This window comes from Solanum verrucosum, unplaced genomic scaffold (genome assembly GCF_900185275.1).
Source record: "Solanum verrucosum unplaced genomic scaffold, falcon-dt-bn FXZP01000721.1, whole genome shotgun sequence".
Classification (NCBI taxonomy): Eukaryota; Viridiplantae; Streptophyta; class Magnoliopsida; order Solanales; family Solanaceae; genus Solanum; species Solanum verrucosum.
This window is the reverse complement of record NW_026020771.1, coordinates 1-19918: the sequence shown is the minus strand read 5'-3', so window position 1 is coordinate 19918 and position 19918 is coordinate 1. Positions and strand designations below refer to the sequence as shown.

Below are 19918 nucleotides of genomic sequence, written 5' to 3'. Positions count from 1 at the left end.
GGATTGAACTAATAGAGATTTTCTTTGTTTATGCTTTGTGAAAATGAAACAGGGAAATCTAATTTAGATATGGTGATTGTTGAAGAACTTGTAATTGCCATAAATAATCATAGAAATCAAAACACACAGAAAGAATGAGAGTGTTGAAGCTAAGTTGCAAATAAAGCGAAGAAAAATCTAATTTTTTTCCAACTGTTTGGACAGCATCAAGCCACATATATACACTCATGTCCCTATATTTTCTTGAAATTAATAGTATTGTGTTTAGTGAAGGTGAGTAGATAGTCGAGTGTTGATTCAATATCACTTTTTAATATTGTCGTTGTTATTCTCGTATTATCTTATTTCTTCAATTTTAGCATCATTTTATTTTTTGGAAAAATAGTATCTTTATCTTCCCAAGATATGATTAAAGTTATGTATAGGTTACATTTTTATATTTCACTCGTGAAATTACAACGAATATAATGATTTAAATAATTTTTTATTTGATTTAGCTCATTTGATTTATACATAGTTATTATAGTAGAAACTTTTATGTAAAGTCTATATACTAGTTAAATAATTAAACTCATAATTTTTTCAATATTAGAATATGTATCTAATTCATTTTAATTTAGTAAGTAAATATAATTTTAAATACTCTAAATAGTTAAACATTTTATTCATTATATTTTTTAAAAAAAATTAGATTATATTATACATCGTACAAGATTGTACGAATAATTGTTAAAAAGTGTGAGTAGTGATAATCGACAATGATCAATGATTTATAATGATTATGTCAATGTGCAATATAATTGCACGTTAAAAGTAATTGTGTCGGACAAATAGATAAAGTGGTGATAATTGTTACATTTGCAAAAAAAATTAAGTAAAAAGTTTTTCATTTTCATGATTCGAATTCAAATTACTAATTAAATAATAATATTTTTCTATTTGACTTTCAAGAAAAAATCCTCAACTCTCTACATTATGCTTAGCCTCTTTGGAAAAAAAATATGAAATTATATGAAAACTACAAATTTAGGGGCTTTCAGGCCATTGCCTTTGAATGTTCAAAGTAGTATGTGATATCCACATAGCATCTTTCTTTTTCATCTATAACCTGAAACACCAAAAAAAAATAAAAAATGGTTAGGCAATAAATATATATATTAATAAAAAATGTTAAAATATTTATTGATATTAGCTAATTGTCACTGAATTCATATCGCTATAATTTTGAAGACATTTACAAAAAAATGTTAATTGCTGCTAAAAATATACCTGTGTTCTTGTAGTATATAAACCCCTTGCAAAGACACCAGAAGGTGTGACATCTTCTTCTAATTCATATACATATGGCTCTTTTCTAGGTTCAAAAGTTCCCAACATCACTTGAGACTTATCAACTGCCATAACAATGAAATGTTTTTAAATAAATAAAAGGAAAAATTACGCGATATCATAAATATGTAGACTGTATTTATAATATAAACAACTATAGTTTCAAAAATTATAAAGTGGGGGCTATATCTTTAAGATTTGTAGCAAATGCACAATACACATATACATTGATATAGCTCTTTTGCATGTTTTTAACTAATACAATATATGTGTTGATAGTAATTGTAGCTAGCTTACGTTTAAATTCAGCTCAAATCAATTATACATCACCCTCAATAATGTTGCTACTCACACATATCTCTCTCGAAAATCTTTTAATCATGATATTCATATTCATGATGTACTCAATATAGAACACTTAACACAAACAACAACAAGAAAAAAAAAACATGTGAATTAGAGAGTACACAAAATACAAGTTGAAGGGTAAAAAACACATCTAAAGTAGTTCATTTTTTTCGAGCTTCATATCTGGAACTATCATATATGCGAGTTTTCATACGATATTGATTTCAAGTAGGAGAAGTGAACAATTGATAGTTGGTGATAGTTCAGATATGAAGCTCGAAAAAATGAACTACTTTAGATGTGTTTTTTACCCTTCACTTGTATTTTGTGTACTCTCTAATTCACATGTTTTTTTTTTCTTGTTGTTGTTGTGTTAAGTGTTCTATATTGAGTACATCATGAATATGAATATCATGATTAAAAGATTTTCGAGAGAGATATGTGTGAGTAGCAACATTATTGAGGGTGATGTATAATTGATTTGAGCTGAATTTAAACGTAGCTAGCTACAATTACTATCAACACATATTGTATTAGTTAAAACATGCAAAAGAGCTATATCAATGTATATGTGTATTGTGCATTTGCTACAAATCTTAAGATATAGCCCCCACTTTATAATTTTTTGAAAACTATAGTTGTTTATATTATAAATACAGTCTACATATTTATGATATCGCGTAATTTTTCCTTTTATTTATTTAAAAACATTTCATTGTTATGGCAGTTGATAAGTCTCAAGTGATGTTGGGAACTTTTGAACCTAGAAAAGAGCCATATGTATATGAATTAGAAGAAGATGTCACACCTTCTGGTGTCTTTGCAAGGGGTTTATATACTACAAAGAACACAGGTATATTTTTAGCAGCAATTAAACATTTTTTTTGTAAATGTCTTCAAAATTTATAGCGATATGAATTCAGTGACAATTAGGCTAATATCAATAAATATTTTAACATTTTTTATTAAATATATATATTTATTGCCGCTAACCATTTTTTATTTTTTTTTGGTGTTTCAGGTTATAGATGAAAAAGAAAGATGCTATGTGGATATCACATACTACTTTGACATTCAAAGGCAATGGCCTGAAAGCCCCTAAATTTGTAGTTTTCATATAATTTCATATTTTTTTTCCAAAGAGGCTAAGCATAATGTAGAGAGTTGAGGATTTTTTCTTGAAAGTCAAATAGAAAAATATTATTATTTAATTAGTAATATTGAATTCGAATCATGAAAATGAAAAAACTTTTACTTAATTTTTTTTGCAAATGTAACAATTATCACCACTTTATCTATTTGTCCGACACAATTACTTTTAACGTGCAATTATATTGCACATTGACATAATCATTATAAATCATTGATCATTGTCGATTATCACTACTCACACTTTTTTAACAATTATTCGTACAATCTTGTACGATGTATAATATAATCTAATTTTTTTTTAAAAAAATATAATGAATAAAATGTTTAACTATTTAGAGTATTTTAAAAATTATATTTACTTACTAAATTAAAATGAATTAGATACATATTCTAATATTGAAAAAATTATGAGTTTAATTATTTAACTAGTATATAGACTTTACATAAAGTTTCTACTAAATAACTATGTATAAATCAAATGAGCTAAATCAAATAAAAAATTATTTAAATCATTATATTCGTTGTAATTTCACGAGTGAAATATAAAAATGTAACCTATACATAACTTTAATCATATCTTGGGAAGATAAAGATACTATTTTTCCAAAAAATAAAATGATGCTAAAATTGAAGAAATAAGATAATACGAGAATAACAACGACAATATTAAAAAGTGATATTGAATCAACACTCGACTATCTACTCACCTTCACTAAACACAATACTATTAATTTCAAGAAAATATAGGGACATGAGTGTATATATGTGGCTTGATGCTGTCCAAACAGTTTGGAAAAAAATTAGATTTTTTCTTCGCTTTATTTGCAACTTAGCTTCAACACTCTCATTCTTTCTGTGTGTTTTGATTTCTATGATTATTATGGCAATTACAAGTTCTTCAACAATCACCATATCTAAATTAGATTTCCCTGTTTCATTTTCACAAAGCATAAACAAGAAAATCTCTATTAGTTCAATCCCTTTTTGTACCAAAAAATATGTTCCTAAAAAGTTGTTCTTTTCTATCAAAGAATCCAAAATCTTGTGGATATATATCAAATTCACTTGTAAATGATTGTTCAATTGATGAAACCTCTAAAGATAACAAAACCCAAGTTTCCATTGATGTCAAAACCAGGTAAAAATCTAATCTTTTTGTATTCTTGCTCATACCCCCCCCCCCCCCCCAAACAATAGGTGAAAAAAGACTAGCTTTTGTTGCCCAATGGACTTGGAAGTAAGAAGAAAGATTGAGAGTTGTAATGTGGGGAGTTTTACAGTAGGTTACTTTATCTTTGATATGAAATGAGCCCCTAATGCGGAGCTGGGATTTTGAGTTTATGAGTTTTGAATTCTAGAAAAGACAGCTTACTAGGTTGTTGATAGATTATTTATACATATTAAGTGGATGTTATCTACATAGGTTCTCTACGTGTTCCAAGGTAGGGGAAAGGTCTGCGTATACACTATTCTCCACAAAACCCCACAATCTCACTTGCGGAGTTACACTGGGTATGTTGTTGTTGTTGGTGTATTAAGTGGATGTTTGAGTACAAATATAGGTTTTGAGCCAAACCATAGACAAGCTTGTAGCTCCGCTCCTGTCCCTATAGAGGGGAATATATATAGGGGATTCTTGTAACCAAAGGCTAATCTAAGATTTAAGTTTGACGAGTTCAACCATTAGGCTCTTTCCACTGAATCCATTGTACGTATGAATTATGAAATATGGGTTCGGAATTTGATAATTGTTGATATTTTGGTTATTTTTACTCATAGAGGTTGGTTTCCGTTTTGAAATGATGTGCTCGGTTGAATACTAGTATTTATATGCTCCATCAGTCTCTAAATATAGTGAACTCCAACTAGTTGGGATTTAAACTTAGTTGATTGATTGATCGATCGATGTACTTCTTCCTTACTAAAAGAGTGGAGTGGGACTAGTGACAGATTGAATATATAGTAATGCTAGTTGGTGTAGTAGATGAAAAAACTTTATGATTAATCATAAAGCTATTACCTTTCTATAACTCGAGCACATACGTTTCTGTTAAGAAAATTACATTCCCACTATGCTTGGAAAGTACTTGCAGAACAAGCTGTGGCGAATCAATTGAATGTTTCGAAATAATCAATATTTGGGAAGATTGTGAATGTTATCAAGACTATGACTATTTTGTTAGTTAAGATTTCTTAATGATATCATTTGGTGTATTGCCTGATTTTGCACTTTCCATCTTCAACTGTTTATATTTTTGTTTTGGTCCTGCAGTACGTGGAACTGGAAGGGCTATTCCATCCGATACCAGTTTTGTGGCAACAGTGGCCCTGCGCTCGTTTTAGTCCATGGTTTTGGAGCAAACAGGTCAACATCAATCACATTTTGCTTATAGGTATTAATTTGCAAAACTACACCACAAATAGAATGTCCCTTTCTCTTTTGGCTCTGAAGTTTTAATCACATAGTAGATTATAGAATTTGAATTTTAACATGTAGGTTATCTTTGATACGTTTTGTCCATCTGTATACCAAAACCAATAGTCTGTTATGCTAATTTTCTTCAAAGATACTTGAATGGAAACTATAGAATAATACTGAGAACTTCGCAATCAATCTTGTTTTCTTTACCAAGTATAGATGATCTTTCATCACTTGAGCCAATTTGTGCTTGTAAAACTTACATCTTGCTGCCATAGGCTAACAACGGAAATGGCATAAATGGTAATCCCTCCATTTCAATTTGTTTGTTTGGGTTTTGACTTGACACGTAGTTTAAAAAAGTAAAGAAGAATTTTGAATTTTGTGGTCTTAAACATGCGGTGTGGAAAGTTAGAATTAAAGAGTTGTCAAAAAAGGAAAGAGGGCTTCTTGTTGAAACAGACAAAAAAGATAAGACGAACAAATTGAAACAGAGGGAGTAAGAATTTCTTTATAGTTGCAAAACAAGAACACAACATTCACGTGTATCTTATTTTGCTGGCTGTTGATTGATTTGGTTACATTTGAATGCAAGTTTCAACTTATTGGTTCCGCGCACATAGATCGTCTTTGTCACTTTGTTACTTTTTGATTGTCTTTGAACCCGCATTCGGAATGATCCTTTTTCCCACAGTGACCACTGGAGAAAAAATCTACCTGTTCTTGCACAGTCACATCGGGTGTTCTCTATCGACCTTATTGGTTATGGCTATTCAGACAAACCAAATCCTCGTGAGCTTGGTGTAGACAACTTTTATTCATTTGAAACGTGGGGCAGCCAACTAAACGATTTTTGTAAGGATGTCATTGGAGATAAAAGCCTTCTTCATTTGCAATTCCATTGGAGGTGACCTCTTCTCCTTCTGTTTTGTATTATGAGCTTAAAGTTGATGTACTTATATCTTGGCAATAGATTCATTTCACATACTCATGAAATATTCCAATTGATGCTCAAAAACACAAAATCATACTTTCGGCACTCAAAGTGAAAACAAAAGTTTTTTTTTTTCTTTTTGACAAAAAGAGAATCGTTCTCAAAGGTTCGAGCCATGGAAAATGGAAACAACCTCTTGCAGAACAGCAGGGTAAGGCTGCATACAATAGACCCTTGTGGTACGGCCTTTCCCTGAACCCCACCTGCACCGGGCATCCCTTTTTCTTGCTTTGGTGCCTTCATCTCTTGGAGTTTTTTCTCTGGGTCACAGTGGCAAAGCGATTTCACGAGGGCATCATTTTCTCTAGTTTTTTGGGCTCATGTGCTTATTTCATGTTGTTGTTCTTTATGTTATGTGATGTTTATAACCCATAAAAGAACTTTCTGGCTTCCTCTGCAGGGCTTGTTGGTCTTCAGGCTGCCATTTTGGAACCACAACTCTGTAGAGGCATTCTTCTTTTAAATATCTCTCTCCGAATGCTGCATATAACGAAGCAGCCTTGGTTTGGTAGACCACTGATTAAAGCATTTCAGAATTTATTGAGGTGAACTTCCTTGTTCATTATATCTCGAAGACTCGAACCTTCTGCTATCTGCACTGGACTCATATTAGGTGTTTTTGCCTCAGAAATACGGAACTCGGGAAATTCTTTTTCAAAAGTGTTGCTACTCCTGAAGCAGTGAAAAACATTCTGTGTCAGGTATACAACATGTAGCACCCCGGTGTCTATAAACTTATTTTCGCTGAAGAATTTCAATGCTTGATTGTAAGAAATGTTGTGCCTCAATTGCTATTCTGGACAATATGATTTTGGATTGTACATGCATCATGCATAAGCTATTAAAAAGTACGCAGTGGTGGAGCAAGAATATTCAGTAAGGAGGTTCAAAACATGAAGAAGCCAATGAGGTTCAACATCTACTGTATGTACATAAAAAATATTTTTTAACCATGTATAAACAGTGTAATTTTTCGTTCAAGGGGTTTTGGATGAACCCCTTGGCTCTACCTAGCTCCGCCCCTGAATCTGACATCCAAAATAAAGTGACTTCCAGCTGCTTATAACTTTAGTTTCGGTGTGGAGACAATACCAGTATAAAGACAGTGATTGGTAGACATTTTGAGGGAAAAACATGTAGTAAATTGTAAGAATTTTTATAGGATTTTGACATTTTTAGATCAAATAATCTTGGCTTTCTCATATTTAGTTCATCTAGTATGCTGTATGACGATTGATGCCATGGCGACATCTGATAAATTGCTCTGCAGTGCTACTACGACACATCCCAGGTGACGGATGAGTTAGTACAGGCCATCCTTCTTCCAGGGCTTGAGCCTGGTGCTGTCGATGTGTTTCTCGAGTTCATTTGCTATTCAGCGGGGCCTCTACCTGAGGAACTACTACCTCAAGTGAAGGTGATTCTCGAATTATTGCTTTTACTTCCCATACAACATTGTCTTATATTTTCTTGTTTTTGAAACTAAATCTTTTTATTTGGAATTCCGCGGCCAAAATCAATGTTCTTCCACAAAATGTGCATTTTGCAGTGTCCTGTTCTGGTGGCATGGGGTGACAAGGATCCTTGGGAGCCAATAGAACTTGGTAGAGCCTATGGCAAATTTGATACAGTCGAAGATTTCGTCGTCCTCCCTAATGTTGGCCATTGTCCTCAGGTAGATTCAAGATTTAAATTTGATGAGTTTAACCAATAAGGTTTTTAGTACTATACATTGAAACATCAGTGGTTTGTTCCATATCTATCTATATACTCCGCATAGAAAATACTGAGTTCAGTTGAACCTATTAGCTAATGGCTCCATCGGCATCTGCATACTCAAAGTAGTTTACATACAAAGCAATAACGTCAAGAAAGGACGTTTCTTCAAAGTTTGCATTTCATCTTGGTGAGGTTGTTTGTCTCATCGTTGTGACATTTTGTAGGACGAGGCACCTCATCTTGTGAACCCCCTGGTGGAATCATTTGTTGCCCGGCATGCCAACGTATGAGAGCTGAGTCGCGCTGAGCGTGTAGTCTTGTTGCTTACATCAGAATACACGTATGGTTTCGCGTCCAACGAAGGTTGCTTGCTAGTCGAAAAAGACAGAAAAATGTACATGGGAGAACAAGAAAGAAAAAGAGTGAGAAACAGTTTACTCTAATTCATGTGAAGGGACAATTCTTTATACCACCTTTTCTTTGCAGTAGCGTAGCTACGTAGACAGAAGGTGGTCAGTTTGAACATGCTTAGTCGAAAAATTATTATGTATGTATATAGAAAATAATATCATTTCGTACAAATACAAAAGTTACTCTTTGCAGATGTATGTTATATCTTGAATACCCTTAGCGAATATAATCTAGTGAAGTCGAACAAACTTCTCTTTTTCTTTTCTGTTTATATATATTTAGCCGAAAAAATTGTATCAGAAAACATCTTTGTAAAGAGCTAAGCCCAAAATCTACATGTTTGATGTATTCATACAACACACGTCAATCTCAAATAAGTTAGGATCAGCTATATAAATTCTCGTTTCGTCATATATGCATGTAGTATTATTTTGTAGACACTTCTAAACGTATTCAAACGTGTCTGAAAATGCAATCAAAATCAGAATCTTGGGTTTATGAATTCTAGTCACTAAAAAAATACAATTCAATGAGTTCTCGATAATTTATTTATACGGTTTATATTACGATACAAAATATTTGAGCCAAACTATTTAATTAATGAAATTCCAATAATGACCTCATTACCTAACTTAACCCACATTTTCTTCCAATTCTACCCCTACCCCCCCCCCCCCCCGCCCCCGGTTCCTTCAAAATTTCTCAGCAAAAACAGAAAGATTTACTTACTGAATCTCCAAAAACCCTATGCGGAGATAATCGGAGATCAGTAGATTAATTATGGCATTTTCACGTCGGTTAATCGGAGTAAGCATTCTCAGTTGTCTTCTTCTGTTATCATCAACCGCTACCGGCGATGATGATATCTCACGCGCCGCCCCTGCTAATGCATCGAGCTCCTGTAACAATCCTTATCGAATGGTAAGTTTGATTCAATTCATGTATTCAAAATCCTTCTGGTGTTAATTTTTAGCTAGTTACCGTATTTCTGTAATCTCTAGTTTGAAACGAAATTGTTGAATGTTGGAGTGAATTGGGTTGAAATAGAATTGAATGGATGTAGAGTGTTCGTGTAGGTAACACTGACTAAGTTGGGAAAAAAGATCAATAATTTGGGGAAAAGATCAGTAATGAGAAGTTCTTGTTGAAACTTGGAGATAGAGTTGATAGGTATGTGAAAGATTGGATCTTTTTTCTCTAGTCTAGTTTTAGAATGTTTAGTTTTGCTGAAACCAATTACTGTGTATTGGAGTGAAATATGTCCAAAATCCAAATAGAATGGAATGGATGTAGAGTATTCATGTAGCAATCACCGACTAGCTTGGGGAAAAGATCATTTATTTGAGAAGAAGACTACTTTCTTCCCTAGTGGAGTAGGACCTGGAAGTCGATTAGCAAAATTTGGGAAGAATTCAAGGAGCACATGATTTTGGTTAGACATGTGATATGGAAATGATACTCTAAAAGAGGAATGTCCTAGCATATTTCAAGTTTCTGTTAGTTCTGAGGCAACTATTCCTGATTGAAGAGATAAGACCGAGTGGAGTATATCGTCAAGAAGTAATTTTCAGGATTGAGAATTCAGCTGCTTGATGAGGATACTACACACCGGACCAGGCAACTTGCAGGGACATAATGGATACAATGAGATGGAATTAGAATAACAGAGGTATTTTTACAGTCAAAAGTTGCTACCAGGTCTTGAGAAACTCATGAAGTACACTCCTGGCCATGGAAAGGGATGAAATAATTAAAGCTTTAACAAAAGTAATTTGTTTCAGCTGGATAGTGATGTTTGAAGCTTGAGGATTTATCCTTTGCAATAAGTGCTTTTGATTATAATCTATTTTTATTATCGACTCGACCCAAATAAAAAGCCTTGATTTTTGACAAATCTAATCAGAGAAAAAGAACAAAATGGAACCACACTATCAGAACTTTCAAATGTTTAAACAAGATAGAAGAAAGTAGAATTAGGCTTGCCGTGAAGTTAACAAAAAGAAGATCTGTATATGCTAAGAGGCAAGGACACATATAAACTGAATTAAGGAGTAAAAAGATGACCTGGCCATAGTAGAAAACGCACATATTATAACATTTTACAGCTCGTATGTGACATTACTAAAATGCCCTCAAATATAATTTAAATTGCCTTAAGTACACGTGATGAACACACAATTTATACTCACTCTTCTATAATAGTAAAAGTGCGCATCTACTGGATGCCAGTATTAACAAAACTATCTTTACTTCATAGTTCATCCTAGTAAAAAAGTAGGAGGATCTTACTTAGTCCAAGAAAAAATAGAAGAGCAGTACATGGAAGTTCTAGTGTGCATTCAATGAGAAAAATAAAGATCTATGATAGGGAGATTCGTAACATGAGTTGTATGCATGTGAAAAAGGGAGTCAACATTTGTGTTACATCCCCAAATTCGACATGATTAACTACTTTTGGATTGAGATGCAGTTGAACAGTTATTTGATTGTATTTCTGTAATTGCTTCTTGGTGATTTGGGAGTGTGAGGAAATTTGGATTCTAACCAGTTGATGTCATGTTATCTTTCACAAGTTATAAGTTAATGATCAAGAGAAGATTGGGTCCTGTCTATTTTCTTGTTGGGACAAATTGTTCTTTGTTTTAACTCTGTTTTGCACCTGTGGAGACATACTGAGTTACTTGTTTCATACCAAGTTGCTTCTATCCTTTTGTACAGGTTCTGGTGAAGTTATGGATTGATGGTGCTGAGCATGAATCAATAGGTGGCTTAAGTGCGGCATTTGGATCTCTTTTATCCACTGATACTAAAAATGCCCCTAGATTGCCTGCTACTTATACAAAACCCTTGAATGGCTGTTCCAGCTCCTCTTTTAAGGTATTTATTCGAGATTGCTGACAATGCCTTTATTCTTAGGTAAATATCCCTCAATTAAGGGGATTTTCAATTCGTCTTTTGTATTTTGGTTGCAATTCTTACTTTGACATATGCAGAAGGTTAACCTTTCTTTATTCTTTTGTTATACATTGCTTAATGCACAGATCTTTGTTTTTCTTTGATCTAGTTATCAGGCTCCATTGCTCTAGCTCTTCGCGGTCAATGTGATTTTCTAACGAAGGCTATGGTTGCACAAGCAGGAGGTGCTGCAGGGATTGTGCTGATAAATGATCAAGAAGGTTCATCCATGATTCATTGTCATATCAGTTTTTATTTTCTCTTAGTTTTTTACTTTTTACTTTTTGGTGATTATGTCTCCCCCATCTCTTCCGGAAATGACACTTTTTTTTTTCCTGCTATTCTTTAGATCTTGTGGAGATGGCTTGTCCTAACAATTCTACAGTATCAAACGTAACAATTCCTGTTGTAACCATTTCAAAAGCTGGAGGAGATGTCATAGACAAGTATATCTCTGCTGGAAAGAAAGGTAAAGTCTTTGCCTCATGTATATTACCTCCAGTTTCTGTCAAGGTTAACTTTCTGTTGATTCTAGTTCTGGTTTCCAAGGTATCTGGTATCTTAGGATATCACTGATACTTTCTTATAGTACATGCATTGTTTCCATGCTCTCAATTGTCTATGTAATCTGCTGTGTGTTCTTGTGTTTCTGGATAATGTGTGTCTTTAAAAAAGGTGTTCAACTCATGTCCTTTCCTCAGGATTTGATATGATTCATATTTTGTATGATACATGCATAGCTTTGCAGGAAAGATATGATAAGGTCTTTTTTACTATTTACATGTGCGCCTTCGACACTGATGAAGTGCAAAATAAGTATGGTGCACTTCATCAGAGCTCCATAGCTCAAATCTAAGGCATGTTAAACTCCCGTTAAATTTGAGCTATGAAGCTCTTGTAAGTTGTGAGATGTAATTCCACGGCATGGTATATAATTTAATCTTCAAATATCATTGCTCACTGATGACAATGCCCATTAAAAACATTGCAGTGGGTTCTCTAGATACTCTGTCCATTGTGCATTTCCTGTCATCCTTGTTTGATATTCTTATCTCTTGCTGTTCCTGTTTTCTTGTATCGTTGAAGAATTAACATGATGAGCATATTTACTCTTAATGCAGTGGAGATTATGCTTTATTCGCCAGATCGCCCCATTGTGGACTACTCAGCAATGTTCATATGGATGATGGCTGTTGGCACAATATTTTGTGCATCTTTTTGGTCGGAGTTTACTACATCTAAGGAAAACGATTTCAATGAACAGTCACCAGAGGTTCCAAAAATAGCATCCTGATATATCTTTGCGTTTAATATATATATAGCCTCTTATGTTCTTATAGAATTAATTAGCGATGCTCTGCTTGTTTTAATCAACTTTTCGTACTGTATCCTGAAGTTGATAGCTTAGTTTTATGTTGCTGCACCATGTTAGATTTTGGAGTAGTACACTTGAGAATAGATGCAGTCCTTCAAAAGTTCATCTTATCTGGTTCTGTAACATGTAGATTTGGATATGGATTCTACTGGTAGGGAATTTAGGTTGCAACTTAGCAGAACCATAGAGAATTGTTAGGGCATGAATAGATGCGGAGGAAAAGATATTAAACAATCCTTTTTGGAAGAGAAAGTTCTAGGATTTTATATGTCATCTAAGCTAGAGGATGAATGAATATTTTGCATTATGGGTATGGTCCATTAAGTGGAGAGGTATCAGGAGCAGAGTGGTGCTTAAGGCAGATTAGCTATGCTTCTTTGACATGATTTTGAAAGCTAAAAGTTCTTCTCTGTTGAAGGAAAAGGAAATAATGTAGATGATAACTTCACAGCAGTAGGATAAAATCATCGCTGGCTTAACATGCATTAGATATTGATTTATTTAAAGAGGAAATTTTGAACAAAGAACTGATGGCAATGATACAGACTTCTTGGTTACTTGTCTTAATTTAGTGTATCTAGCTTGTAACATAGCTGTGGAGCAGGTGCTTCATTTTTTATTTTGAGTTTAGAGTTGATTTTTATCATAGAATGTCAATGCCAACTCATCCTGATTTATATTTCTTATTTTGTTCCTCTTTTTGTTTCCCTTATTCTTTTTTGCTTGGAGTCAAAAGATTCGGATAAATCACATTTAGTTTTAATGATTAATGGCTTTCATATCGAGTTTATGTGTTCTTCCTTTCTCATTTTTAGGTGATTGCTGGAGGTTCCAGGGAAGAAGATGACAAGGAAATTCTAAATATCACTACAAAGAGTGCTTTTGTATTTGTCATCACAGCGTCTACGTTTCTGTTGCTACTTTACTTTTTCATGTCTTCTTGGTTTGTCTGGCTGCTGATAATACTTTTCGCTATTGGTGGAGTTGAGGTACTCAAATAATTCTCTACTTTTGACTTAATCACTAAGCCAAGATAACTTGTTTCGAACTTGTTAGACAAAACCTTCTCATTTCATACACTGCATTTCTCTGTTCACAGTGCTACTCGTTGACAGATTATAAGCCACCTATTTGGTACAAAATGGAAGCATGATGATACGCAAAGATGATCCATCCACGAATTAATCACAACCAAACAAGCCTTTCAAAACAACTTGAAACCAAAAATTGTTCACAAATTGTCCCAAACAGTCAAATCAAACAGAAACTGAGTAATAACCCACAAATGGGACCCATCCCTATGACCCATACTAAACCTTCAATCTCAACCTGTGTTCCCCAAATGACCCACTAATTATACCTTTCAGCTCATTGACTTATTAGTAGGCTGTGCCATTTCCAGTTATATTGTAATCAAGGGAACGTATCAACTGTTAAAAATTCATTTTGCTTGGTTGAATCAAATATAAAATGATCTATTTTCCACATGAGCTCATAAAATGAAATTTTGTGCTTAATGCATTTTCTTGGTGGTTCTGCCTTCTTTGTTCTTTAGAAGTGTTACCCTTCCCAGTTCTAGAAAGAGTGAAGTTTATGGGCACGTATTGAGCATTTATGCATCTTGTTTGAGCTGGACTTAGGTTTCTTTTTCTGTTTAATTGACATTGTCTCTGCTTATTGACTTTTGGTGTTTAATTGTTTCCTTCTCAGGGAATGCATAGCTGTATAATATCCCTGGTATCGAGGTATAATATTTCCAAGAGCAGTTGTCTACCTGTCAGATTAATGTGGTTTAGATTTCTAATTAGCTTTCTACTTTGTTTCAAACAAAACTGCGAGTAGCAAATGTAAAGATTGTGGAAGGAAGAAGTTGAATTTGCCGCTTCTTGGGGAGATTTCTGTTCTTTCTCTTGTGGTCTTGATATTATGTGTGGCATTTGCAATATCCTGGGCAGCAACTAGGAAAGCATCATACTCTTGGATCGGTCAAGATATTCTGGTAAGCTTATTAGCAATATTCGTCCTCAAAAATTTCATGCACTTGTTTGCATAATGGAATTGAAAAACTTTTTTGCACTTTGACATGTATGTTCTAAAATGAACTGGGTAATAATCTCCTCGAGCCAGTATGTTATTCTCTGATGAATATGCATCATATTCGCTCGGACTTTTTTTTCTTCAATGTTTTCACTTTCAACATGGTTAGAATTAAAGAACTTTCTTGTTTCAGGGAATTTGTTTGATGATAACTGTTCTGCAGTTGGCTCAGTTGCCTAATATAAAGGTCTGTAGATACTTCTGTGGATTCTCCCATGAGAGGAGTTGATAGCTTTATTTGCTTCGTCATGGTTACCGAAATTTCATTTGATGATTACTATTTTGCTTTAGGTTGCTACGGTGCTTCTGTGTTGTGCATTTCTATACGACATCTTTTGGGTTTTCCTTTCGCCTGCTATATTCCATGACAGTGTAATGATTGCAGTAAGTTCTCTCTTTAGCTACATCTATCTCTCTGTACTGTTCATGCAGACTTCCTGTAGTATTGTATGAGCTGCCAATATTAACCTTTCAGTGCCTATTTAGTAAAAAATTCCCCTTTATGTTGAAATGTTCAATTGTGTAGTAACTATTAAATTGTTTTAGCATTTATAAAGGGTATAACCGTTCTATCTCTTAGGCTATATAAGGATTTTCTAATATGATAACATAAGCTTCACCTTTAGAATGTAGAACATGAGCATGCTCATATGTAACAATGATTTTTTTTTTATAAGGTATTTTACTCTAAAGAACAACGAACTTGCTAGGGCTGGCGAGAAGCAAAAAATCTACTATAGTTCTGTTGAAATGAACTTAATTGAATGAGGAAAATAATATGACTCAAAAGATTTGAGGAGTACTGAGGATAGCACGAAACCTGCTAGGGATAAACTTGAATAGAAGATACATCAAAACTTCTTAATCTGACACCGAGGGTCTCAAGAACATAGTAATCAATAATTAAACTGAAGACTCATTGAAAATTCTCTTTAGTCGATGTGAACTGTAGACATTTCACTGAAATGAAACTAAAACATTTGATGGTTTTGCACATGGATGAACTCATGATATTTGTGAAGCTTCTGCAGAATAGTTTAGATCATATAGATGTATCTAGGGGAGCTTAAATGGTGCGCCTATGATATTTACATCTGATGGTTCAAAAGTTGCTTTGCGTCTTTTGGCTGTATGGCAGTAGCAGTTTGGTTTAATTGGTTCAATAATCTGGAGTAATACATGATTCTTGTCCTTCATTATCACGATAAGTTGATTTAGCTCTTCAAACCAACATTGAAATATTTCACTGACATCTTCTTGAGTTCGTTCCTTTAATAGGTTGCCCGCGGTGACAAAGCTGGCGGAGAATCCATCCCAATGCTTCTGAGAATTCCTCGAGTATCAGATCCTTACGGTGGCTATGATATGATTGGTTTTGGGGATATTCTCTTTCCTGGTTTGTTGGTTTGTTTTGCTTTCAGGTATCCCTTCGTTCTTCAGCCATCTTGTGAGCAAAAATCGTTAGCCTTACCAAAAATAAAAAGAACTAAGCACATTGTCTAAGGTGAAACAAGAAGAATATTCCTCTTTGTGCAGTTGTTCTCAACCTTATCCCTTCGAGGGCATTCAGATGCTACATGTCTATAGATAGATAGAACAAAATTGAATTGTAGTCAGAGAGTCTTTGTATATGCCCATCTATGTTCTCATACGGTTTCTTTTAGTTGCCAAATATCTACAAGTATCTTGGTTATTTTCAGCAGAAAATGGTTCCTATGACTGTGATAAAAATTCAGAAATCAATGTTGGGGAAATGTATTGGATATAGAGCGGAGGATGTTTTCAACTCTATGGTTGCTCTATTTATGAGTTGACTACCTTTTCCCTTCTTCTTTTTTTACGGAATGAAAATCATTTGAAGTTTCCTTTTCATCCATGTCTCATTTGATGGATTCACTTCCTTTCTAGAAAAGCAAGTGGAACGGGAGGCTCCTGTTGATCCTCTTTTCAATCTTTTTTTGCAGATTTGACAAAGCTAGAAAGAAGAATGTACTAAATGGATACTACATCTGGATGATAGTAGGTTATGGAATTGGTCAGTACTTTGCTAAATTATTAGTTATCTTCTTTTAGCTACTTCACTAGTTTTTTCCAGCAGCCCTTTGAGTAAATGATGTTAGTTGTTCGAAAACAATAACACTTGGTAAAGATACCCACAAATGCCTAAAAAGTGTCCACGAAGTATAAACTGCTGTCTTAAAGCACATTGTAAACAACAATAACAAAATCAAAATCGTTGTTGATGAGCAGAAATATTGAAATCTGTTGTTCTTTTCTTTTTTCCTGCTTACCGTTTCCTCCCCCAAGTTCTCAGTTCAATCTCCTCTTCCAAATCAACTTAAAATTTTGCAGGTCTTTTATTCACATTCTGGGGATGTACCTAATGAACGGTCATGGTCAACCTGCTCTCCTATATCTTGTGCCCTGCACGCTAGGTATGTCAGTTTGACAACATCCTGAATCAAAATTTCTGATTGGTATTCATAAATCATTCATTGACGTTTTAATCTTTAGGAGTTTATGTGTTGCTTGGATTGCTGAGAGGCGAACTTAAAGACCTATGGAACTATGATAGCGAATCAACAAGAGTTGCAGACTCACTATTGGAAGACGCCTGATCGATGGAGAGATGGGAGAAATATTAAATCTACAAACACAAGCCATTGGTGTATAAACTGTTCATAGAATTTAAGTTCCAGGACGTTCATGGCTGTGTTACATATGTATATTTTCCGTTCGCGACAGATTTTTCTTTCACCTTCAATTTCCACTGCAGCTATTCTTGATCAATATGTAAACATTACAGTAATCATACAAAAAGGAGAAGTTCTAATGAATCAGTTTTAGTAGTCACTTTCCCCCTATTGTTCTGCATATCATTTGTTGTACCTTTTGAGTCTTGAAGGCATTTGGCTTAAGATGGTGATATCTGTTTCTAATTTTTTTTGTTGTTTGCAAGTTTAGCCCTTTTTTTTTTTTTGGTTTCCCATTGGTCTTCGGCACCCACATTGGAGCCCGACTAAATCAGGATTCGCGCAGGGAAGTCCCACATTGGGGGTAAAGCGCTCCCTAACAAAGGCGACCCAATACCAAAGGGGTTCGAACTCGAGACCTCTTGGTTAAGGATGAAGGAGTTCTTACCATACGCTAGTCTGAAGTTCAGACAAACGGGTCTAAAGTTTGACTTCTTAGAACATAACTTCAAAACAATTCGACGGCAAGCAAAGTTATTAATTATCGGTTTGAAGACATGTTAAACCATTAGAAACCATTATTTATTAGTTATTGATATTGATTTTTATCGATTTGGTTATCGATTTAATCGTTAAGATTTCACATGAAATTTTTTCTTTAATGAAAACTTAAAAATAATGTGAAATATCAAATGAACTGCACTCATGAGTTAGTAGATTGTATTTTTTTCTTTAATAGCAAACACCGACACCGTGAAAAACTTCATAGCGAAGGGTCTAATTGTAATTTATTATGGGAATTATCGTTTAAGTTATTGATTCGGTTCGATTTTAAAAGCGGTAATTCCTACTATTAGGCCAATATATGTGAGTGAGTGAGTCCCGATAGCTCGGCCCATATATAAAAATCCCTCTCTCCTCTCATCTTCACCCTCTTTAGCTGAAGCACAGTGATTTCTCTCCCTGCAGAGAGAACCTTCCGATTCAATCATGGCGAACGGTATGTAAATTCTCTTTACTTTGAGTATTTGTACAAAATCATTATTGGTAATTGATCTTCCATTGTTTGTTGCAGTAGTACCGAGATCAATTTTTGCAAGTTGCAGCTAAAGAAGAAGAAGCTGCACCGCCGCTGCGAGTCGTTCAGATTGAAGGACTGGTACACTTTCTCTTTACAACTAAATCATTTAGTTTATAGTCGAATTACGATGACATAGTATATGCCCGTTCTCTCCCTGATTGCACTTGTTAGGAGGAGGACATTGTGCATGAGGAAAGCAATTATAAGTAAAATTTAGCTACATATAAAAATATAGGCCTTTTTAATTGTTTGTCTAAGCTAAAAGTAGAATCTTTAATTGAGCTGAGTGAGTTGAGTTGGTATTGGATAAAGCCATGCATGTGTACAGTTATGTAATGATAGACTTGTGAGACTTGATGCTTGTAATTTGGTTTGTTCTTCACCTTCTCTGATTTGGCTGAGTAAACGAAGTATAGGAACTTATCTTACAAGTTACTATAAGCTATTTATTTAAGTTTCTTATTGCAAAAAACACTGAGTACTTGCGGATTTTGCGAAGAAGAAAATACATTGGAAGTGTATAATTCATATAGGCAATACCAACTAGTTGGGATAAGGGTTGGTTTTTGTTGTTAAGATTATATTACCTACTAGTGTTTGTTCACTTTTACACTAGTTGGGATTGATTCAGCTTAATAGTCAAATTGTCAAGTATTGGAATGAAACAAGTCCAAATGGAGCGGGTGGAGTTGGAGTATTCATCATATAGTGGACCTGAACTGGTTTCGGATTGAGGCACTCTTTTAATTGTTGTTGCTTATTTCACACAGCGATTGTTGTAACACTGAATAATTTTCTGATTTGGACCAACTTCCCATCTTCTCATTTTGGATGGGGGCATTGCCATCTTTCCCTTTGATCTAAATTTAATATTAATTAGTTCTTTCATAAAAAAAGTTAATATTAATCAATCCCTTTAATCTAGGATTGCAATGTGGTTTTTGACTTAACTGAATTGAACTCAATTAATTTGTTCCATAACAAATTTCATTGACCGGCTTCTAGGAGGTAAAGAACTATAATATGTTGGTACAAAGTAATTAGGGGTAACCCATCGGTGGCCCCTTAAATTTGGCACGAAATTTCACTTAGACACCTTAAGTGGGCGATGTTCATTTTAGACACCTCATGTAGGGTCTCGCTGTGTCATTTTGACACTTTTTTGCCAATCAACAAAAATATATGAAGTGTGTGTATTACACTCGCGAATGACGTGTAAAGTGGCGAATTAAATGACGACATTTGTCAAAAACAATTTGTAGATAATGAATTTTGAGTAAAATATAAAGTAACCAATGACTCAATGACACGTGGATTTTTGCCAAATAATTTTTTTAAAACAAAT

The 19918-nt window shown here is 34.1% G+C and overlaps 1 protein-coding gene and 1 pseudogene across 2 annotated transcripts; both read left to right on the top strand.

The window, feature by feature from the left end:
• Window positions 1-3709: 3709 nt before the first annotated feature.
• Window positions 3710-8316, top strand: LOC125812831 (uncharacterized; annotated as a pseudogene).
• A 785-nt stretch (window positions 8317-9101) lies between these two features.
• Window positions 9102-17652, top strand: LOC125812832 (signal peptide peptidase-like 5). Of its 2 annotated transcripts, none has more exons than XR_007442024.1 (14): window positions 9102-9293; window positions 11091-11249; window positions 11437-11548; window positions 11677-11796; window positions 12449-12600; window positions 13518-13691; window positions 14413-14447; window positions 14545-14701; window positions 14933-14986; window positions 15091-15183; window positions 16078-16220; window positions 16764-16834; window positions 17152-17234; window positions 17314-17652. XR_007442024.1 is itself a non-coding variant. In XM_049492290.1 (14 exons), exons 1-14 carry the CDS (start codon window positions 9153-9155, stop codon window positions 17415-17417), a joined length of 1602 nt encoding a protein of 533 aa, XP_049348247.1. In that variant the 5' UTR covers window positions 9102-9152; the 3' UTR covers window positions 17418-17652. The 2 variants fall into 2 exon arrangements, 1 of the variants encoding a protein (XP_049348247.1); XM_049492290.1 differs by having other exon boundaries at window positions 16764-16838.
• Window positions 17653-19918: the final 2266 nt, after the last annotated feature.